General features: G+C 40.2%; 1 protein-coding gene across 1 annotated transcript; it reads right to left on the bottom strand.

Moving 5' to 3' along the window:
* Window positions 1–297: 297 nt before the first annotated feature.
* On the bottom strand, window positions 298–15,146 carry plpp2b (phospholipid phosphatase 2b). Its single transcript, XM_082524865.1, has 6 exons — window positions 14,626–15,146; window positions 5,320–5,471; window positions 4,861–5,123; window positions 4,589–4,646; window positions 3,415–3,591; window positions 298–2,493 (listed from the first exon to the last, which is right to left on the bottom strand). Exons 1-6 carry the CDS (start codon window positions 14,684–14,686, stop codon window positions 2,338–2,340), a joined length of 867 nt encoding a protein of 288 aa, XP_082380991.1. The 5' UTR covers window positions 14,687–15,146; the 3' UTR covers window positions 298–2,337.
* Between the last annotated feature and the right edge of the window lie 9,385 nt (window positions 15,147–24,531).

The raw sequence follows: 24,531 nt of genomic DNA, 5'->3' as shown, positions 1-24,531 counted from the left end.
ACACCATTCATCAGCACAGGAAGGGGAAAAGGAACATGGACCAATGTTTGAAGTGGAACCAGAGCAGTGTTACAAGCTTCAAATACACAGCTGGGTATGTAACACTTCATCATTACAGCAGCCATTTAAGAGCCCTGCCAAGGCATCTGGCATCCGTTTGGACCTGGAATTGGATTTGTTTGTGTAGCAAATCCAACAGGCACCAGTCTGAGAAATCCCGGGCCAAAGCACACTGTACAGGTAAGACTAAAACATCCCTACATTTGAAATAAAAGCATACAATTTATATATTAATCATTCTTTTTGTTGTTGTCTGTTATTTATTTCAAATATAGGTGTATAAACACACACGTACTTCACAAAACTTAAAAACATGTCTTATAGCATTCATGGATACAGTATTTGTGGCTCATAGTGGCAAGCTGGGGTGATTGCACAAAAAACCTTAGAGCTGGCACTTCCAACCTTATAAAAGTACATAAAGAACATTTTATATTCAAAATAACTTATTAACCACTTTCAAAATGGCTGTCTCGTCCATCTTTGATTATTATTTGCTAAACAAATTTTTTTTTTCTAACAAAAAATTAGAAAAAAAGTGGAAAAGGGACACAAGATAGAGGCAACGTTTCTTAATATTTGATTGATTGTATAGTAGTGGTATGACACATCAAGTCCAGCAGAAATAAAAGCTACAGGCATCAATGGTGTCTGCTACTGCAGTCCATTTCACATAGGTGATCAAACAAATCATTAATCTAATCCACAATTACATGTTTACATTTCAGAAACTTTCCAGTCTGGACATGAGCCTAAAAGCTGAAGATTCGATGTGTCCTCACCTTAGCTCAGTTTCATGCTAAACGTAATGAAATCAGTGATATCACATGACAGTTAGTGAAGTCTGCCAACATGAATGAGCACTAATCTAATTAGTGTGTTGTCAGCTGGTAAACCTGTCTAGCACTTTAAGAACAAAATGTTTGTTCTAGCAGAGACACAGATCTGTTTGTACGGCAGTTATGAAACATTACTGGATGTTCTTGTTTCCCATGTTGGTTAACCGGCTCTACAGCTCATGTAAGCAGCTCTGGATGGTCTATAGCTAACGTTTCAGGAGTTTTTAGGGCCACATGCCAATAAGATTTTCGCCAGAGCCAAAGAAAAACCACCACAAAATCAGCAATGTAATAAAAAATTATAACAACATTGTTAATTCGGGTAATATTTACTCAAGCATTTTAAAAATGTGTTTATCAAACAGGCAGCAAGATCCATAGATGTCTGTTGAACGAGGTGACACGGACTCCACGATTTGGTCGACTGCCAGGAAAAAACCTGTATTTTAGCTTTTGAGACATGCTGTCAACATGTCAGAAATTCAGTATTCTTCTACTGTAGGTCCAATAAAATGACATGAATCCACCAACACTTAGAAACATTCCTGCCTGAACATTCTTCTTGTTACAATTATTCTAGACAAATTTGGTTTTCTACTTTCACAAATCAAAAAATACACTCTGATGTTAAAGCTCCATTAATCGGTGTAGTTTTAATTAAAATTAAAGAACTCACTGGAAGTGAAATAGCTGCTTTGAATTCTGAAACCGTGCCCAGATTCTGGTGCAGTTTTTGGCACTTTTCAGGCACTTTTAGGTTATCACTGCATTCGCTCTGTATAACTGAAATCTAGGTGCTGTCACTGATCCATTCTGGAACAGATAACATGCATACTGTATAATAATAACAACCCTAATTTGCAAGTAATGAGTAAAGAAAGTAGAATATGTATCAACCCAAATGCAGAGAGACTTTTATCTGACATTATTTTGTCAGTGTGCTGGAAAAAGACACTGGAAGCTTACAGCTATTGAAACCTGCATTGCTAACACAGGTAACAATGTTACCCATGTTGCATTTGGTAAAGCTTTTTTTGCTTTACCGTTAATAATGATAGCTTGAAAATATGCTTCTTTCTCTCTTACAGGAGAAAAGTGTCATGGTTGTGTCTCAGGTGCCTAGGGATGGGCTGCATCCCTCAGTCCAGTGGAGCAGGTGGAAAGTGAGTGGTTGATGCAGAGAAAAGAGGTTGAAAGTTACAGGCCAGAAGTCTAGCTTTTCCTTTCTTTTTTAAAACACAAATACAAAGGGCCGATTGCAAAACTTACCAAAACATTAAAATTTGACACAGTTCCAGGACAGAAGGCATCCTGAAGAGTCAGGATTGCATATAACCCAGGTTATTACCTGATCTAACCAGGTTGAAGCCCCTGGATTTGACGCTATCACACAGGTTTGTGGTCTGCAGGTTTGCAGTCTTTGTTCCTAAGTCCACTATCACACAGTGCCACGACTGTGGTAGTTGTAATGGTTGCTGTTCTCAGAGTCTGCAATCTGCACGCTGGGTTTCCTTTCTGGTTCCTCACCATCACGAGTGCCCGGCCTCTTGGAACGTTTAGGACACTTCTCGAAGAAATCCGACACAAAGTGCACCTGCAGAGGAGAGGAAAGGAGAGATTAAGAGGGGACAAAAAAGGAAGCCAGACAAGATTGCAGGTCACTTAGAAAATTATTTGTGCTACAGAGATTGGAGTATAAACAAGTAAGGGACACTGAGGAGGTCGGGCAGAGCTGGAAACTGTGATTACACGTGTCTGGAGAGGACTGTGAACAGCTGTTAAATGACACACTAACGCAGACTCTCACACACATCAGAGAGGAACACACAGAGAGCAGGCACAACCCCTGCAGACCATAAAATCCTATGCCCAGGAGGGTCTCTAATTGCGCGCAGCACTGTGAAGGCCAAAGGTGCAGGCTCACATCCCAATTAATCATGCATGGACACACACAGACACACAAACACACGCTCTACCACTCCAGAATTTCCACGAGGCAGAGCTGACAGTGGTTCAATCATAACAGGGAAGTGGCCAAACAATAAAGAAGCCCAGCTGGATGAAGCAGGTGAATGGACTTGTTACCTGCCAGCTGTGAGTATGTGGGTTTGTATCAAGACACACCATGCTGCTGTCACACTTCACTCTACTCATGCTTCCTCTCTACATGGCTTTTAACTTTGGGAATAAAATATATGTTTTGAGCTATTCTGCTAACGTTTCCACTAAATGTCATTTTTATGATTTAGACGGTCACACCCGTGTTTGCCTTTCCAGCACTTGGAAACCACAGGACTAAGATGCAAAGTTAATATGTCATCAGGTAGGAAGCTGGTGGTGCAAAAAATGTAATGAAAAAAAGTCTCCATGTAATCATAAATTCTCAAGAGGAGAAGTAAAAAGAAAAACTGGCAAAAGTTCCCAGGCGTAAGCTTTTAAAAGTAATGGCTGTGTTACTATAAAATCACTAATTTTTGTAGCATTTATCTTGTAGGACGTTGCCGTGGAGACTCACATTTAGCAAAGCAACAAGCGCTCCCTGCAGCAGCCCCACCAGCACATCGCTCCAATGGTGCTTGTAATCAGAGACTCGGGTGTAACCCACATAAACCGCGAAGGCCACCAGGAAGAACTGGATGGTGGGCCGGAGAAGTCTGGCCCACTTTGCCACAAATCTCGCCTGCACGTAAAGCTGGAGGTGGAAACAGAGAGGAAAAAGAGAGCAATGATGCTATTAGCACTGCTGGAACCTAAAAAGGTTATCACACCAATACATAACAGCATAGTCACCAGTTATATTATGGCAACACTGCATCATACATCATAACTGCAATGTGATATGCTAACAAAACAGTAAAGTAGGGAAATTTCTGCCATTTCTAAATGTGCTTAAACTGCAGCACTATCAAGATACTGGTTGGATCCTTTAAAAAAAAGCCTATGACTTTGGTGCTTGAGTTTGCAGTGAAAACAGTAGCTGGCACCTCTCAAATTAGATTTAACTTTAAAAAGGTGCTGAGTACAAATCTAATTTATGTTCTCCACAGACTCGAACCCCATTTATGCTGGAAAGCACCGATGCCAACAAAATATGAATCTGGCAATAGTTAAAAACTCTGCTCGGCTGCTGTTAAAGGTGTAAAAATTGGCATCGCACCACCGTCCGCCTGCCATACAGCTACGCTGCATTCAGCACTATAGCATACTCTTTCAAGGCAGCCCAGAGGACAAGGGCTGGATGTCACAGCTGAGCTCTATGTTTGTTTGCAGCATATGCCTGCAAAACAGAGAGTGCCAAAGACAGGAATGGACACTAGCTGGACGCTCTTTTCTTGGAACTGAAAAAAATAAAAGCTGCTTTGCTTGGAGCTTGCTGTCTAGCTGCGGTGCCTTTTAAAACAAAGAGATGGGGCCAAGTGGAATGAGCTGAATAGGCCTGGAAGACAGGTCAGAGCTCGTGCTTTGCCTTCATCATTGCTGGGAAAAGGGTTGCAGACTATTCCAGATCATTTGTCTCACTACATTCTTCCCCTGGACTCCACTTTTCCCTTTTATGTCTCTGAGTACAGATCTAAATGCATGAGAATGCTCTTAAAGGAGCCCAGAGGTTTAGGAGTTTTTTTATTTAATTTTTTTTAACTGTACAGAGAGATGGGTTTTATTTCTTGAAGCTCACGTTCTGTACTTACCGCTAGGAAAAGCATGCAGTACATGCTAAAAGAGGAGTGACCAGAATAGAAGGACAATCTAGAGAAAAAACACAATTCAGATGTAACTGCTTTACACAGGATATTTGTACAGTAGCATTTTGCAGCATCAATATCATGTAAAATGTGTTAGATTTCCTTTTCACAGACAATGTCTGTTTTTTTTTGATTTACAGTATGTTACAATCTGTGTAATTTGTGTGAGGTTCTTGTTTCCTCTATAAAGAAACTGATGGAAGTTCTTTCCCTCCTACCTAGACTCTGTGACATCCTCAGGAGTCCCAGTGCAGTTGATCACCAGCATGTATCCTGTGCAGACTTTCGGTGCACATACTGCCATGAAGTTTGGCCTTGGACGCCCAATAGTGTACTTTGCAAGGTCAGTAAGTGACTGGCTGACAGCTCCTCCAAACAGAAAGGTGCCTACTACCTTGTAGAGTGCAGCTATATACTGATTGAACTGTGTGTTAGACTGAATCCTCTGTCTGTAGACCAGATAAGCCTCTCCAGATGAGATCTGAGGAGAGAGAATAAAAAAAATCAAAGATTATTTCTTGGGTTTTTTCCCCCACATTTTTCCTCCATTACATAAAAAGTCTTCTCCTACTTCTATATCAACTTATTGTCAAGTTCTGGCAAAATGCATCCATAGAATCGTGTCAAATGAGTAAAGTCAGCTAGAACAATGTCATGAAACGTCCTGTTACACTTACAATGACGAGAGTGCAGCAGATGGTGATAGCTGCCAGCATACCGGGGGTGATGGTGTCTAGTTTTAGGGGATACTTGATGCTGTCATCATTGCAGTAAATGCCTCTTTGGTATGGCTTGGAGACAATGGTCATAATGATGAAAGGCAGTGCCGCTGGAGGGAAAACAAACCAGATGAACAGTCTTATTATGTTAGACTAATTGCATATCTGGATAAATTTTGCTCTTGCTGGGATGAGATGGATGCATAGGTGTTCGACTGTGATGTAACAGAAGTTCCTGGGTTTCGGCCGTGATTGGGCGGCACATAAGAGGATCCCAGATCCAAGTTAATGTACTTTAAAATCAAAGACTAATGAGGTAGAAAAACACATTTGGCTATTTTTCTGTATTTTTCAGACATTACCTCATGTCCTAACTTGGGGGATGAAATTTTTTTCTAAGGATAAATGCTAAGTTCACAAGGATGAAAACAACCCACAAGGAGAAACACATTTTGTGCTTTAAATGTAGGCAAAAATACACAGTGGGAAATAGATTTTATATTCATGAGCATATGCAAAAAGAAAAAAAAAAGATCAGACATCAGACATATACCCATGTGTACAATATAAACAGTTAAAAAACTGTACACAAATTCCTGCAGGCATGTGGTTGTGTGCAAAATAAGCCCAAATATAGCTGCTTACAGCTCCCCCGAGAATGCATGATGTCCTCGAGAGGTTCAGAAAACTCAATTCCTAAACCACACGCTCACCATCTTCCTCTCTGTCTAACAGACACTCACTAACAAGCACATTTCAGAATGTGAAGAACTAATAAACAGTTTCTGAATACATTTTGCAAATTGCTTCTTTGCTATGTGAATCAAAAACCTGTTAAATTTGCAGAAGCTCAAATGAGACTTGAAGATATGAGACTGCTGAAAAACAGCTGATACTTATTTCTACATCTTAGCAATGTGACCCAATTAAAACGAGCTTCTAGCTGTCTTTGGCGATCCCCTTTCAAGGCTACAATGCAGAGTGGTGAAGAATGACTCTAGGGAGATTTAGACAATATGTGAGACAAAGGCCTTATATGCACAGGTATAGGTATCTTTTGTCCCTCACATGGCACTGCAAACTTGTAGTTTTATAGGGTTACGGGTATTTCTGACATTCATTAGAGAAGTCAAAGACTAAACAATCAACTGACAAATGGCTGGAAATGATCAGGTGTTCCAGCCCTAGTAAGGAATGTGTTCTCCACCCTAATACTGCTATCCATAGAAGGCGGACAGTCTTGGGCCCACTGTGAAAATACCAAGTGCCTGCATGCGAAATGCAACAAAAACAGCAATGCAAAAGCATCGCAAGAACTTGAAAAGTTCACTCACCAATAGCATTGAATTTCTGCGTAAATGAACTGTGCACCCCTCCCATTTAAAAGCAAAAAAAGTCTGCCCTTGACATATTTCTAGGAAGACTTCCAGTGAACCTGACTGATGAGAGACCATTAAGACTGAAACTAAAGGAAAATATACAAGAGGAAGGCGGATTGGGATTCAGCTGAGATAAATGCTCTGTTGATTCCATGTTTAATTCCACCTCGTGACAGATATCGGAGAACAGCCTACTGCAAATGTATGAACACTGTCACAAAGAAAAGCACTACTTAGTTTGTAAGTGGACCCGAAAACTGTCACTTCAGTACATTTAACAACTCAAATTCTTAGAAATACCCCTCGCTATTGTTCAGTATTCTCGGCAACAGGCCATGTATGATGACAGAAGAAGAATAACATGCACTTGATCTTATCTCTCTATGTCGAAGGTGACACGGGATGAGATGGGATATAGAGACATATTGCCTGCACACCTGTGGACAAAGGGTTTTATGGGCTCAGTGAGCAAAGGCAGCAGCAAAATACAGGCTTTGTGCTGAGAGCAGAATAAACAATAGTGCTCAATTGGATGAACACATGATTGTGCATTGACCCCTGCTGACCTGGCCTTGATGGAGCTGGATTTAGACTAGACAAACATTGAAGGAAAAAAAGTAGAGACGTTACCTTTAACAAAGACAGTGTTCAGTCACAAAGTAAATTTATTTAAAAGCCTTTTGCCAGACTAGTCTTTCTAATCAAAGTACCCTGGGGAGGACGTGGGAAGCTTTCCCACTATGCGTAAAAACAATCAGAAACATTTTCCAAAACATGCAACTATTGTTACATGCAGCAGCCATAAATGTTTAAGTAATTTTAGTGCCTACAGGCAGTTTAAGTACATTTATTATTTTATTTCTAAGACCAGTAACATTACAAGCAGCAGCTGGTTGTCACCTTTCACTGTGTGGCAGATTCCCACCAATCACTGCATGAGCACAGGACTCCAGTGTGCAGGATGTGGTAAACCAGGATTTTAAAGTCCTATTCCACACATTTTCCTGTTACAGCCACCAAATCCTGTCTGTGATAACTGTAGTGTAATACAGTCTCTTATATTTAACTAACATCCTGTCTGAAGCACCACAGGGGAGCTCGCTGATGCAGATTTACTGATGTGGCTTTTGGGTGGCAGCTTATCCATCTGTATCCTGCATCCTGCTACCAGCTGGAAAAAATGGAGCAAACAAAAAAAAAAAACCCCAACAACTACTACTTTTTATTTCTCTGTGGAGTCAGGAAAAAATAGTTGCACTAAAATCAGAGTCAGGTTTAAATGAAACCTACCTCCATGAATACATAGCACCAAGTTTGAAGGTTTTTATAAGGTTGGCCTAGACAAACTCTAGAGAGAAGTTTATTTACCTAACACAGAATGGTAAATGTCAAGCAGCAGTACAACATAATTATTTCTATGCTGGAGTCGCATGATAGAACCAGACCATTAATCACAGCAAAGCAGGAGAAGAATTAAGGGGGAAAAAACCTTTAAAATGATGTGCCAGCTAATGAAATATCGCACAAATTCACACATGGCTAAACAGCTTTTGCACGTCCATCATCACCATTATTCTACTGCCTGCAAAAATGTATTCATCTCATCAGCTCAATATCTTTATGTTTTTTAATGCTTACTAAATCCTCTTAACAGGACAGGGTTTATGGACTGAATGAAGTCAGCCTGCAGGTCTTTAAAAAGCCCCTCTGACTTGTAAAAAAAGTATTAATTTTTCATGTCTGTTTTCATCCATGAAGCACTAATTCAGCTGACACCTGCCTTTAACTTTTAAGTCATGAATCAGAAGCTCAGATGAAAAGGGGGGGAAATGGCAGAAATAAAATGATGTAAGGAGTCTGGACTGCTCTCATGGGCAAAATAAATGGTACGCCCTGAGGTGCGTATGCGAGTGTGTCTCATGAGCAGTCCCCCTGCGTATAATATCTGCAAGAAACAAACCAGCCAGTCTCTGGAAAAGCAGACATACTCCAACACAGTTTTCAGACAAAATTAGACCCATCGGCACACAAAATAGGCCTCCAGCATACCACGAGACAATCCCACAACCCAAACTGACATTGCTCCAGAGCTGCCTCCACTTAAAGACCGAGCAGTGTCTCTGACTCTACTGGAGATTTTTCTGTTGAGAAAATCTGAAAGAACACAGAATACATGGAAGTAACAATAAAAAGAGTAGACTTATTTCTTTAGCGTGCGAAAAGCCTTGTTTTTGGATGTTTCCTCCAAAGATTGAGGGAGGAAAATGTGGCCAGGAAACGCTCCTGCCTGAGCCTCTAATGTGCAGTCCTTCTGCCTCCGTTTAAAGAAGGTTCACTTTAGAGTCTTTGGTTCCACTTTGCAGTAATACCTTGGTGACTCCCACTGCTACAATGGATACTAGAGCAAAATGAAGCTATATGAGAGTAACTGAGAATGACTGTCTGAGGAATCCAGCTCAGTCAGAAGGAGATTTCTGCATTAATTGATACATGAACAACAGCAGCATGTTCATTCTTTCCACCGCTGCTGAATCACATCCTCTCCCCCTGTTTCTCTGTCATGCTTAAAGCCATTCATTCTTCTCTTTCTGTCACTCACTCGATCACAGTGTCCTCCCACACACTTCTCCCTCTGTTGTAAATATAGAGGCCTCACTGGGTAATGCTTTATTTAGCTGGTAGATGTGCAATTATGCAGGACCATTTGGACCACAATCGCACTCTGGTGCTGACATTCAAGGCCCGTCACATCCTCTGCTAGCTTAGGTCTTTTTCTTCCATTTCCCTTCCCTCCTTTTCATGTCTACATGTATTTGCTGTACAGGGTCCATTTTTCTGCTCTGGAGACCTTAGTCCCTTCAGTCAAACTGCCATGATTATCTGGAAGTCATAGTTTGAGAATAACTGACACCTACTCACCGTGGTTTCTCTGACATAACTTGCTGCACCTGCATAACCACACAGATGGACAATTATGTTCCCTAATTTGAAAAACATACAGTCTGGGTTTTTATTATGCATACCTAAAGAGTGCATAGCCTGTGTGTGGCGTGAGATGGGTGTTCCCATGCCCTTAGGATGCCCTCCCTTCGGGGTCGTAGCTGGAACATTTGCTCTTCCATCTAATTTCTTCCACTCTGGTTTCCTGCCTTTGCAGCATGAAGGTCACCTTCTTCTTATTGTATTTCTAGCCTTCTTTTCTTCCTGTTGACTGTTTTACTTTCATCTTACATTTCACCGCTTCTTAGAAATCTGTGTCACTCTTTAGTCATTTACTCAATTCCTGACTGCTTCCAATTCCAGCCTGCGTGGATGAGGACAGAGGGAGGCTCTCCCCCCCTTTCTTTTAGCTGGAGTGTTTCCACTTTTTATTCCTTTGAATAAAAATTTCTCTCCTTCGTTTGTTCCCTCCAATTCAAACATGTTTTTATGTCAAAGCAGGTCATGCTCAAGAAGATGTGTTGCAGTTAAAAAACCAGCTAAAGCTCTCTCTCCTTCTAACTGTCGCCCCTCCAAGCTGGACTGACTAATGTGGAAGGTATGTGCTGAGCCTACAACCTCTGCCGGCGTAGGCCTCTGGAATTCTAATTCACATGAGGAACGCCCAACTTCACCAGTCACACCAAATCCTGCTGCTGCTGTGGTCCATTCTTTATTTTTAATCCCACTGTTTCACTCCGTCCATCATTTACGCGTGCTTAGCTTCAAGCAGAGCAGAAGGAGACATGGCGGCAGGCGAGGCTGTGCGAGTGGTGGGAGAGCAGCTAAATCTGGGTGAGCAATCAAAGAGTCTGGGTTTGGAGGGGATCAAAGAAGTAGGCCACACAGGTTTCAACCTAAACCAGAAAGGCCTGCGGGAGGAGTTAAAAGGCAGTCTGATGTGTGCAGCTACAATGAATAATCCTGACCTTACTAAATAAACTGCTGCCTTGCTGTGTCGTACTTTATCCTGTATATATTTGATGTTGCCTTTATACGTTCCCAGCTTGTTTGGATTAGTCCTTAAAATCTAGTTTGGATCGACATTAACAAGAAACATGTCTTTTAGACTGCGTTTGGCTTATTTACAGCTCGTATCTTTTTCTAGTGATCAAACAGCACTGTTTACATTTTTGATACTCGAGGTTTTATATGATGTCAGTGACAGCTCTGGCAGTGAGCACAGCAGCCCCAAACACCTGCTGTTCATCATTCAGAAAAAAAGGTTACCTAAGGAGAGAAGTGCTTATAGAGCTTATTCCAGAGTGCACGAATTGGGGGGTTACACCAAAACAAAGATTATTTTGAACTGTGAATCATGCTAAGCTCTGCTAAAGTCCAAAATAATAACGTAGATCTGCAAAGAGCAGTGGGTATCCTGTAATAAACATCAATAAATATACAGAAAAATAGAATATTGGATGTCGACATGGCAGAGCTACATAAAAGAACATACAAATAAAAACTTAAAAAAAACTGTAGAAACAAACAGTCAAAAATAATCAATGTATGCCTATAAAATACCTGAATTCCACGCTCAACCTCACTTTCAACGATTTAAAATAATTTGAATATCAGCAACCAAAATATAAAGAAACTAAGTTCTCTCAGTGGAACGTGTCTGTTTGTTTAAAAGGGCTTCAGTTTCCATGACATGGCTCTCCTAAGGAAAACCATTCCCATCAAGCATCTTCATAGCTTTGCTCTGAGGACTCAAGCCAATCAGTCTTACCAACAAAAACCACATGAGAGGCCCGGCTCCCAGAAGACTCCGCTGGATGGCTTCACCGACAAACTAACCAGGGTTGGCAAGCAACACAGCAAGGGGACAGAGTGCATTTAGAGTAAAAAATGCAATGAAATGTGTAGAAAGTCTGACAGTTTTCCTGCCGTGGGAATCTGTGAGCAAGCGCTATTGTATGTGTCACTGTGATTGTGATCATATAAAATACTGAGAACAACTTGATATGTGCAGGCCAGGCGCAAATCAAAAACTCTGCTGCCATTGTTCTTTAGCTGTGCAAAAGAAACCAACAAATGCAGAGTGATAAGTGATAAGTATACAATTCTCTGAAAACAAAATTATAAAATACTGTAAATCTTAGAGATTGGCTCCAGCCCCCGTGACCCTAATTAGAATAAGCAGAAGAGACGGATGGATGGACTCTAACACCATTTTAAGAAATGCAGGTATGTTTCTTTTACATAATATCAACTTTTACATACTGTACAATACATACATAACACGTTTTGTAAGTGGGTCAGCAATCAATGACACAGAACAGGTTTGGCACAATCTTACAGACAATAACGAGCGGACACATGGGAAAACAAGAATGCATTGGCAGTGCCTCGCCCCAAGGCCATTTAGTCTATTGGCCTGGTGTATTATCGAGCGCATTACTCACGATTCAAAATGTCATTCATTTTTCCAACAGGAGCACCCATGAAATGAGGTGAGCTGTGACATACATGTTACACCTGCAGAGCTGTGGGCAGGGAGAGGTTAAAACCCGGTCTTTCCTTTCTCGAGCCAACACCCAATATCTATTTGTGCTGAGTGTAGACTTACACAGACGGGGTAGGGAGAGTGGGAGGAAGGGAGGAAGAATAGACGAAGAACCGAGGCCAGAAGCTCACAATAAACAAGAAATTCAAAACCAAGGTAGATCTTTGACGAGTACAACAACCTCAAATGTCCCTCACAAAAGAAAAAGAGACAGGAGGCTTAAACTAGACAAATAATACACAATACGACAGACCTCGAGTAGGAAGGCATCAGTAAACTACCACAAACCAGCTATTTTACACCACATTCATCCATTAAGGTGCTCAGTAACTGTGTTGTGGACTGTATTAAACAAAAAACCACAACAAAAAAGACAGAGGCACATCTATTCGTATGATACCACCAGTTATCAGTGTAGTTTGACCTGGGCAGGGCAGGGTGAAAGAGATAGAGAGCATGCCAAAGAAATCTTTCTTTCATGTTACCATTGATTTTGGCCTTTGGATTCCTGAACAAAGGATAGATGAAGGCAGTCTGCTGAATGTGAGACATATTTCTTCGGCTGAGCAAAAGTCCAGAGAGAAGAAAAAGGCAGATTTGAAAGGCTCACAAATTCAAGAAATGTAAACAGTCTGAAAATGCAGAAGAAACCCAACTCAACACTGTTTCCATACAGGCTAATGGTCAGCATAATTATAAGCTCTATCGTGTTGTTATTACACGCCTGGGGAAACCTCACATAAACTTGGGGTTGACTTGACGATTATTTGGGTGAATGACATGGGTGGCAGTAGGGAAAGCGAAGGCAAAAAGGGTGGATAATCCATCGAGATCTGACCAACCATCCGACCAACCCAGACATTAATCCCAGACTTGTGACAATCAAATGGTAAGGCTGATCATGTTCAGCAGTCTGTGGATATTCCCACTGATGGAAAATACTCCTAAGCTCTTTGTAAAGCCCGGGATGGAGTGGGGGCCCTGGAAGTCTTTGTCCTGAACTCCTTCCTCTTTTGTACCTCACCGGTAGAACCGAGACAAAACAAGTGATAAACAAGGTGCCAAACACCAGCGAGTTGCAAAACAGATGGCTGTCGTGCTCATGTGGCATTAACACAGTGAACCAACCTCCCACCACACTGGTATATTCCACATGTGCATATTATCCTTGTGTCCGCATCTGAAAACAACTTCTTCTGGACATGTCAGCTCAGACTTTTTATGTTTGTTGTTTTTTTTGTTTGATAAAGTTGATCTAATCATTATCTTTATGATGAAAACATTTGTCAGATTATTAAACCCGGTGATTTATTTATTTTGGCATCTGTATTTATATGTTTTTAACAAACCCCCTTTGAATCTCAGCTAATTATTAAAAGATTCACACGTCTGTCAAAAGTCTGTACAGTATGTACATGGTTATTTTCATCATGCAAATCTGAATACGGTGACATTAATATTATCTTTATAATGCATTGAGTTATTGATACAGCTGCACTGATTAAGTAATTTCATACAGTTCGTGTAAATCTCCAGTAATGGATTCATTGTTTCTTCCCTAATCGTGGTCCATACCTTGAAGATGAATGTCAAAAGACTCTCATCAGTGTGGAAAGCTGTTACTACAATGTTTGTTAGTATGGTGCATTTTCTGACACTATCCAGAGGAGGGAGGAGACGAATCCGATACATATTAGTTCATTGGTTACAGCAGAAAATACTGTTTCTGCCTGAAGTTAAACGCGGAACATCCGTTTCCGAGCGCAGCAGAAAGTCAAATGTACCAAAATGCACCAAACGTAGGAAGTTGGGAGCAGTCTTTTTAGGATTCCTGGCAGACAAAATATGTGGAATAAGCGGGGCGCACACATGCGTATCAGATTTCCATAAACAAATATTCAGCTTCCTGGGGCACTGTAAAGTCCTGCAAAGTTTTGGTGAGTAGGTTGAAGCATGCAAGCTTGCGAGGAGGATGACACTGAGATTTCCTCTTATGTTCTGCCATGGTGAAATTGCACCAACATTTAAGGCCGGGACGTTATCCCAGCCCGGATCTCCATAAACAAAGTGAGTGACAGGCTGCTCATTTAGCGCCAGACCCGAGTGTGGCAGTCCAGCTGCTGGATCAGCAACAGAGATTAAAATCAGCAGCCAGCCAGAAAACCTTTTGTCTGATTAAAAAAAAATCGCGCTTGAGTTTAACGTGCAAATAAACAAACACCGCTGAGTTCCCATTACTACAAGAGACCCTAAGCTGCTGTTATCGGTGCAAAACACACACAAAAAATGCGAATTATGAGAAGAAACGGATGTAGCCACAAATATATTACCAGCGACGCCTGCCGACTTTTGCGCATTGTCCGTGTGCTAAATAAAAGGAACAGGTTGTTAACTTACCAGCTGTAACGCACAGCACATCCACCACCACGAACAGCTTCTTCTTCTTCTGATCCTTCATTTTATTTCCGCTAATTTACTTTACAATCAGAAACTTTGAGAGATAATTTTTTTCTTGAATAAAGTAAACAAGTCCATCTGAGTTCGTTCACTCAGAAACGTACAAGTAACTCTAAAAACAAAGGGTAACCCGTACAACGAGTTCTTCCGGGATCCTGGTTCGTACCTGTGCTGCGATGACAGTGACAGCGGAGGTGTGTAAGTTTCTTATAGCGCCACTTTATCCAAACTCCTTTCGGAGCAGCACACCTCTGACGCTCTGCGTCCTTTTGCGCACATAACTGATTTGGGTATCAAATAAAGACCAGAGAGAGACCATCCGATTGAACTGTGACGGAGGCGTCCGCAGAATCCAGAATAAACTCTTTACTCCGGTCAAACCACGCCACTGCTCCTGATCCCTCCTCCTTGCTTCCTCGTCTGGCTCTTCTCTTCATCCGATCACCACCAGGCACCGAGCTTTTGCGCACATGTGCGCAGAAAACAGGGAGGAAGAAGTTTTTTTCTCTTTGTGCTTTTGCCAGTGTTGCCAGTATGGCTAAGAAGTAAACATATTAGCCAACCCTTTTATATAAGTTAGGACTGAGCACACTTGGTAGAAGACAGAATTTACATCCCAACAAAACCAGGGAGAGTTTTACAAGGCATCCTGCGGCTGAAGCAAAATTAGCATGACTTTACATCAGTAGGACTCCAGGCCACAGTGCTTTATGCCCCAGGCAGTCAGGATGTTTCCCCTCCGCCAGTCATTACAAGGTTTGCTGTCTGCATGCAGTCATGTGTGTAGAGCTTTAAGTCATGAGTGTGCATTAACAGTTCACTCTGTTTGCATGCCAAACAGCACGTTTACCCCCCGAAGTATATTAGTTCAGAATCCTTGAGTTAAGCAGATAATCTTGCATGCACACACTGAAGCTTTACTTGAATTTTACACGTTTTTAAGCAGTAAAATCAACTCAGTAGATAAATTAAAATGTTATAGCGTGCAAAGTAAACATCAACAACACACAGAACAACAGAGAGCTGCATACTTGGAGTCATTTTAAAGCTATGGCTTCTCTGCCCCCTTCTGGTTGTTCCTAACCATAGACGGCTTCTTTTAGGTGCCAGAAGAAGCCAGAAATATGATCCTCCCCCCAAACCCATTCGCCCCCAGTTTACAGTACAGAAGCTAGAAACAGGGATTCACAGAGTCATTCATATACTGAGCAGGCAAGAGCTTCACAAGTGTAGTATACATTCATACGGGAATGAATGGTTGTGGTACTTGTTCATGCTCAACAATCCAGAAAAGGAAATCCCATGTGGACATAGAAATGCTGCATCCAGATGAACAGATTCAAATTTCAGGTATAACATTAAATGTGTACACTACTGACCTGAGCGTGTAGATCAGTGAGTTATCAGTCTGGCTTTCTTACTGTTTAACGGAGGTTTTTCTTTCCCACTGTCACCAAGTCCACACTTACAGGGGATAATCTGATTGTTGAGGTTTTCTTTCTAATATTGTTGGGTCTCATTTTTACAATATAAAGTATAAAATATATATAATATATTTTTTACAATACAAACTAGAAACTTGAAGTGAAAACTCAAGAAATTCAAACACATCAATACAGAGATGGAGAACAATGCACAAGGAGCAGATTGTCGTATAAAATACTGCAGAAATATTATTCCTCTTAAACTGACACATTCATGAACACTGCAGGGAAAATGTTAACATGCTAAAATCAGTGGAACTATTGTTCATGTTTGTTGGGAAACTTGCTTTGCATTTTGGAGATTGTACCGTTACAGTTATGGACACCAAGCATTTTTGAGTGCGATCAGTCTCTTATTATTTTTATGTAGCTGTAGTAAATATAATGCAGACAGGCATATTTCACTGACCAGCTTTAAGAAAGCAAAAAGTGATTTGCAGCCAACAGGAGTCTGCAGGGTGTGCCAACACAGACCTCCACCAGGAACAGAGAGGTGAAGCAGCCAGCTACAGCACCATTAATGTGAGCCTGCAAGCCATCAGCTGGCAGCTTGACACCCTGCAACTCCAAATTCATGAGCTCAACAAACTGTTCCAGAGTCACAGCTTTTCTGATGAAATTTCTAAAGCTAATGAGGAGCTGAACTATAAAATTCACACTCTGTAGCAACAAATTTAACAAAAGCCTGAAAGACATAGCCATGGCCATTGACTTTAATTAAATTAAAGCAGAACGTGAAGCCATAAACCAGCAGCATGAGGTGCTCAATAATGAACTTGAGCACATAGAGGAAGAGGTCCACAACAAAATAGCCTTTGAGGAAATGTGTGGTGAGATAAAAAAAAGTCCACAGAGAAAATTAGACAACAAAACACAGCAATGCAAAAGGAAATCCAGCAACTCAAGGACAAGCATGAGCAACCAAACTCACTGGATGTCACAAAAGCAGCAGAATGAAGCTTCACAACAGGAGATTCAGGAGATCCACAGACACATCCAGAGCAAAATCTCTGCAAGAAACCACAACAGTGTAGTGTCAAAAGAGGCCTTGAGTCATCACAGTGATGCCTTACGACGGGAACGCCAGAATCTCTTCAAGAATGAAAGAAAAAGTAAATACTGGAGAGGCTCTGTGCGGTTAAACACAATGAAAAGGACAAATTGGAAGCTGTTGTCAACCATCAGCTGCAGATCGAACAAACTTTAAAGGACAGATACCTTTAACTGGAAGCTGAGGAGAAGGTGGCACCATGCAGGCACAGAGCAAAGTCCTAATTAAAACTCACGTGAAGGTCTACAGAAAGGTTCTGAATGAAGAAGCTTGGAAATATAAGCACAAGCTGAGAAAATAACGCTGATGCCTTGAAGAAAAGAATTACTCTCAATGAAAGTCAAAGTTTATGAAACTTTGAGTACTTATAAGACTAGTTATAAGTCAGGAGGTGCTGAGCAACACACTCTCAAAGGAGAAAGGTTTGCAGGAGAAAAATAATGAGCTAAAAGCTGAGAAACTCTGCAACAGACTCTGAGGTGAAAAAAATCTATGGTTTTATGTATGACTCACTGAAAACAGAGAAAGATGCCATCAGCCAACACATTGATTCTTTTTTGTTTCCTCCCCAAATTGACCACAATTTGTCATTTCATTAAAGTAACCAATTAATCAGTCACTCGGTCAATCAAACAAATTTGGAGATCCATTAAAATAAACAACTAAATAACTATTTTCATCTGTAAATGTGTGTTTAGTTTTCATTTCAAAGTCTTCTAACACCCTGGTGCACCTTATCGCCTGGTGATGTGTCAGCATGACTGTCCTATCAGAACGAAACAGCTGCACATCTTCATGCATGTAGGTTGATCCAAGCAGGAGGTCCTGTACTAAGTCATCATAACTCTTAACTGCAAGTCTGCTTGATGTTCAAGCAGCTTGTTCTGCTTATGTTATTTCTGCAGATCGAGTAAAGAGTCTGAACAAAGAAACCTTGTCTTTTCCTGTCTTTACACGCACGCTTAATGTGATCCTTAAGGTTCTTAATAAGTCAGAAGTGGTCAGACTCAAAATGTTTTCCCAAGACTGAGAGCGCTCTCTAGTGGCAGATCACTGAATACAACGTCCACATTCTCACTCCTGGTTTGTCTCAGAAGGTGGTAAACTCTCAACATGTATTTGGCATTTACCATGAAGCTGTGTAGTCAGAGTGCCCACATGGCAAAGAGTTTATGTGCAACTCTGGCAGGCTAGCATCCTCAGCGTGGACATAGTTTGCACATCCAATTGAGGAACCTGCTTTAAACTGATGGGTGGTCAGATCAAGTCCTGGTGCTTCCATCAAAGCAAGCACCAACACTTGTAATCAGCTGCTCAAAAAAATTAAAGAAAGACTTTGAAAACACGTGAGGTCACAAAAATAATGCTGAATAATGTATTAGGAACAAAAGGATGCCACATCAATTGTCACCCTGCAGATCAAAGTGACAAAATGATGCGGCAGGCGGGTCCCTTTTGCAAATATTTCATTGCAGCATCTGTGAATGGTACTCACAAGTTTGTTTGACTTCCACGTGCCTGTATGCATGTCTGACAACATCAGGGCATGCTCCTAATGAGAAGACAGATGGCGTCCAGGGAGATCTCCCAGATCTGGATCAGGGTATCACTGAGCTCCTGAAGCTTGTGTCGTTTCTTTGCATCCATCTCTCTTTTTTTGTGGTAGGTGAATGTAGTATTATTTGAGTGTTGAGTGGTGGATACACACCTTTGTGAACTTTTAACACACATGGAGCTGATGCCTGGGAAAGAATGCATGGAGCTGCAGTTTTCTACTGGTCCAATCTTCTTCTCGTTCTCATGCTCAGCTGTTTGAGAGGTGACCTTGTTTCTTTCAGTGTCTCTTTGACTTCTCACGGTCTGATGAATGAACAGAGTGAAAGATAGGACTGTAGGTGATCTCAGCTTCATTCAACACAAAGGTATAAAGGTCCTTGAAATTCTTGTGTTGTGCTTACACTTTCTGTTACTTGCCAGATTTCAGATTCCAGTGGGAAGCTTTCCAGTCTGGCAATTAATGAACAAGCTTGTGATGTTTCTCACAGTTAGTCAATGTCAAGCCCCTTGACATGAAGCAGGGCATCTTAACAGACAGTTAAGAGTCAGCACAGAGAGTCTAAGATGTTTCAGAGTGCTTAAGCATTCTTTGCTTAAATTCTAGGCCACTGGGTGAGTCTCTGAAAGCTGTCTGAGTGTCAAATATCTTGCTAAAGCAACAATTCAGGCATGCTAGTAGGCTTCATTATCATTTCTGTAGAAGGTAATGTCCATTTATTTTTTCAGTCTGAGTTATTCAACTGGAGTGATTGTAATTTCATTAATGAGGAGGATAAATACTGCAATACTCTCATGAAAAAGTGTTTGAATGGAGTGGTTTTGAATTGCTCTGCAACTGGAACCTTATTTAAGGTGACCCAGTTTGGTAACACCTGAGCAAAGGTGGAAACATCTACATGAGAAGGTGTTGGTATTGTTGTTACTAGCATGTTTTTTGCATTCATGTTTCTTTGTTTTTAATGTGCTTAATGTAGCATATAAAACCACAGTTTTGTCTCATATTTTATTACAATGAGCACAGAACACTTATCAAATGTTTAAACTGAGACATTTTACTACTTCATGGAAAATATTAGCTATAATATTAGTCTCAAAATACTGGAGGAACGTTTTCCGACTTATTAGTTTCACTGGCAACAGGTCAGTGAGATGATTAAGTATATAAATGGTGTCTTAGCTACATCTCTGACAGTATAGAGTTGCATTAGTGCCATTAGTTTCCACATCTGGAAAGCCATCATTTGTGATGAAGAGAAAAAAGCATTTGCCTCCTTCCCTGAGTTCTTTGTTTCTGTATTTATCACACTTTAATGTTTCAACACATCAAATAAATTTTGATATGAGATTAAAAAACACTTAACCCAAGTAAATATAAAATGATACTCTTTATGAAGGCCGTATCTTGCCTGTTGCTCACTAAACCCGTCATCTATGGCTCTGTTTTAGACAGTGTTGAGGAAATCTGTTGTCATGGATATGTATCAACATGTCTTCTTGAGTCATTTCAACGTATGATGAGATTTAACACTCAAAAATAAATGTTTTCTGTGTCTTTCTTATTTTTCTTAGGTTTCTTTGTGAGATTTCTTACTTTGCACACATGAATCTTCCATTGCTCATACACATGCAGCAGCTTGGGGACCTTTAGCTAGATTGCCCTCCTTCGGATTGTTACCTTGGAGAGTATACACCCACTACCAAACATTGGTGTGAATGTAATACTTTCTTTCCTTTGCTGTACTTGATCACTGCACTGAATCCATGAGGGTACTGCTGAAATTGCCAATTAGCTCACGCGCTGTTGTGTGGGAGCACACGCTGACCCATAAATCCACACAGACAGCATGGAGCAAAGTAGCATTACCAGCAACAAACAAGACCTTCCATTATTTATCTGAACCCAGCTCATAAATGTCAATAAATGAAGGGCGTACTGTCGGGAACCAGGCCAGAAAACAGTATGCTGAAATATATAGAAGTTCTGAGAAGTAATTATATTCAGTTTTAAAAGATAAAGACCATAAAAAGAAGGGAAATATATGGATAAAATATTATCAGTGTGGCATGTCAGTGACAAACCTCTTTACTGTTATATATGTCAGCTCACACAGTCATAAAACAAACACTCCCGTCTTCCCATTTGAGCTTTAATATTAAAAACTTTCAGGCCTTAGGTTGCAGAGTAGACTCGCAGCATAACTTTGCTTCTTGTTGAGAAGAGTCTGTTAAATATTTTAGTGCTGCATCGTTAATCTGTGAGAAAAGGCCCCAATATGTCAGAAACACAGCTGACAAATCAGTGGCAGTGGCGGAATTAGGTTGACTTATTGTAAACCTTCCTAAAAATTATATATAATATTTAATTGAACTTTCTTTTTTTTCTGCCTTTGTTTTTACTGAGTGATGAAGTCCATGCTTCTCCACGGGGCCATGGTCCGCGTACAACGTAGGAAAGCTGCACTGCTGTTCTGGGTCTTTACCTGCAGCCTGGTACCACAAGAGGGCGCTAGAGAATCAAGTAGTAAGAAGGCACAAAGCTGTTTAAATAACAGTGGAGAGGACACAAAGGCAAAATCTCTTAAGATGGTAAAACACAAAATCTAGAGGGGTAAAAATTTGGGCAGAATTAAAGTTGTACTGACAGCAAACTCTGTTCTGGTTCAGCTTCTGATTTCCCAACGTAGTCTCCACAGCGGATAGATCCACATGTGATCTGGCACTGGTTTTATACTTCCTGACACAACCCAGGCTTGGGATCAGCACTCATGATCCCCTGAAGGTGGGTTGGTGTTTCCTTGTGGACTATTAAAGTGAATGTGTTAACAGCTACATTTGGAGCCAGGTTAACCAGCAACAGGCCCATTAACAGTTGCTGTTTTACTATAAACAGAGGGGGATAACACAGCAAAAATATTGATATAAACATATAACAATTATATTAAAGAAAAAAGAGAAAGACAGAAAAAAAGGAAAACAAAGAGCTTTTCTTAAGAAAAGTGGCCATCATTAAAGATCAAGTCTGAGAGCTACTGGAGCAGCTGAGCTATGGCTCTTTTGCAATCAATTTCTCCCACCGCAACTATTAGCTGTTAAGATTTCATATTTTTGTAGAACACTGCGTATTGCACAAACAAGTGGTGCCACATCATCTGTGAAAACCAATAATACTTTAGGAATAAATTGAACATTTCCATTGTTCTATTTATTTATTTTTTAACTTTTTCAAAGCGATTACAAACAAATAAGAAAGAAGCAGAAGCTTATAGATGGATAAATATGCTAGTAAAAAATAATAATGATAATAATGAAGAAAAGAGAAATGCTGTTAAATTAACTCCTTTTCCTTTGCAAATAACACATGTAGAGAAAAAGGCCAGATAAAAGTCTGCTTTTTTCATGAGTAAGCCCTTTATGTCTTAAAAGCAAAGATCATAAAGACAAAGAAAATATACAGACAAAAATAATAATATAAAAATAATTGTACTAGTTTTCCTTTATTGTCTTATCCAAAGTGCCTGAATATATAAGCATTTAACAACAAAACAAGCACTGATCTGAAACCAGCATTAAACCTGGAGGACTGAAAGGCCCAGCACAGAGAGAAGAGAAACAGGGATAGATGGAAGGAAACAGCTGGGGCCAAATCTTTGTTTTCTGTGCAACTTGGACTAAAACTTACAGACATGCAAGTTTAGTACATTAATGTACACATTACATATGTACAATTATGATTCTGTGAAATTACCAAAAGAATCCATGAAATTGTTCCAGTAAGAGTCAATTTAATAGTATGCTGTGTATCATGCACTATACAAATATATATATATATATAAACTGGCATTCATCATCTCTTGAGTCATCATCATGTTCGCCTCTTTTTTAAGATTTGTTAGCTGAGTGCTCTTTTCATTCAGTCGAGGCTCTCAGTCACTTTGTGGCTTGCAGAGGTTTTGGGACATGCCAGCATGGTTCAATAAATGATCAATTATAAACTAAAAACTTGTCATTTTAAATATATGAGGCTCGAAGAGAAGAACGGGGAATTCCTCAGATCAAAGGTGGGACTTACCTGGGAACTTGAGACAAGCAGGTCTCTGAACTTCTATGATGGCATAATCTTCACACACGACGTCTCGGACCAACAAGCTGTAAATATAAACCACTTTCCTCTCTGGATGTTCGGAGTGATGACTGACTTTACAAAAAGCATCATTTTACCAGAAACTGAGAAAACTGTTCACCTTCATTCATCAGAGTGGAAAAAGCATTAAGTCCACTCGTGCAGCATCACTACACTGTTGAATGTTTAAGTCAAACTTTGGGCAATTGGGTTTTATGCTAAAATAAAAACACGAGCAATATATGAGTTTGTTCATCTTCTGGATTCTTTGTTGCTTTATTTGAAGTGCCCTTTGGATGGGATATACATAGAAAATTAAAATAAAAACAACAACCTCCAAGGCACTAGCTGGAAGGCAACACATGTAATATCAATATTCTTACAGCAAGGTCACATTTAATCTATAAAACTGAAGTTTTTAATTTTTTTTAAATATTTTATTAAAACATTTAATTTATTATATTAAAAACAGACAAAACAGCAACAAAAATCTTGATTTTTTTAATTACTCAGCGTGTTGGCTTCAATGTTCGATAGTCCTCTCAGCTGCTCCTTGTTGCTCTGCCTTTCTCTTTAAAATACTCATATGGTGCTCTGTTGGATTCAGATGTGGTCGTCTCAGTTTAAACTATTTTCTTCCTATGGTACTTTTGGCAGTGACAATCTTTTTTGAAAATTCTGGAGACTTGGAGTCATCCTGTCAACCAGTAATTTATCTAAAGACATTTATCAAGATATCAAGAAACATTCCCCCAACACTTCATCCAGCCACAGTCCCACCTCCCTGCCTCACTGCTGGGACTGTATTCACTGTGGTGGTCTTGGCCCAGCTTATGCTAAACATGCTGGAACAAATCTAGGGAAAACAAATTCATCCGTCATCTGACTAAGAAATCTGCTCCTAATAAGCGTCAGGCTTCTTCTCATGTTTGTAACAGTTTTGTGCTGGAGAGAGACTTCCTGTTCGTTGTGGTGAACGTATGTGAGTCATCTAACACGTGGCTGTGTTTTCAAGAGCTAGCCCGTGCTAGAGAACAGCTACTGTGGTTTGATCTACTTCTTCTGATTATTTATGCATCTGTTCTTTTGCTGATAGACACCCATAAATAAATAAACTGTACGTTCTGATGCTCATGTTAATGGATCCAGGCTAACTGGAGATCTGAGAAGGACTTGTTTTGGTTTCAGTAATCAGATTTTCTGACTTGTCGCTGATCTTTTTGTTGTGGTCAGAAGTTTACATACATCATGGGTATGAACTCTACCAAATCTGCCAAGAAGAGGGGCGAAATTTACAGCTGGAAATGTCAGCTACTAAGGTGTCTGGTTCAGCTGCAGGTCGATAAAGGAAATTTAACCAAATGTATAAATCTGAAAAGCTCTATGTACATTTTTGACATTGTGTGGATTAGTGAAGATCGAAAACAAATTCAAACACAATTCATGTTTGTAAAGTCATTAAAGATGACTCCCCAGAAACTGAACAGTTCAAAGAAATAATTAAAAGCCCCAGATTTCAATGACATTCATGCACATGATGACTCGTGTGTAAGCTTCTGACCACAACTGCGTTTGTTTGTTTTTGTGCTTATGTATATTTTATGTTTTTGTTTTATCTTTATGTGGTGGAAATA

This window comes from Aulonocara stuartgranti (genome assembly GCF_965226115.1).
Source record: "Aulonocara stuartgranti genome assembly, chromosome: 23".
Lineage (NCBI taxonomy): Eukaryota > Metazoa > Chordata > Actinopteri > Cichliformes > Cichlidae > Aulonocara > Aulonocara stuartgranti.
The sequence above is the reverse complement of the archived record's forward strand: the minus strand, read 5'-3'. Positions and strand labels throughout refer to the sequence as shown.

What these genes read in the sequence shown, in the direction of transcription:
- plpp2b (XM_082524865.1), bottom strand. Translation starts at nt 14,686, where the DNA reads ATGAAGGATCAGAAGAAGAAGAAGCTGTTCGTGGTGGTGGATGTGCTG. An exon ending in TCTGCTGCACTCTCGTCATT is followed by an intron (nt 5,124 to 5,319) that starts GTAAGTGTAACA and finishes CTCTCTCCTCAG; the next exon opens with ATCTCATCTGGAGAGGCTTA. An exon ending in GAGGATGTCACAGAGTCTAG is followed by an intron (nt 4,647 to 4,860) that starts GTAGGAGGGAAA and finishes TTTTTTCTCTAG; the next exon opens with ATTGTCCTTCTATTCTGGTC.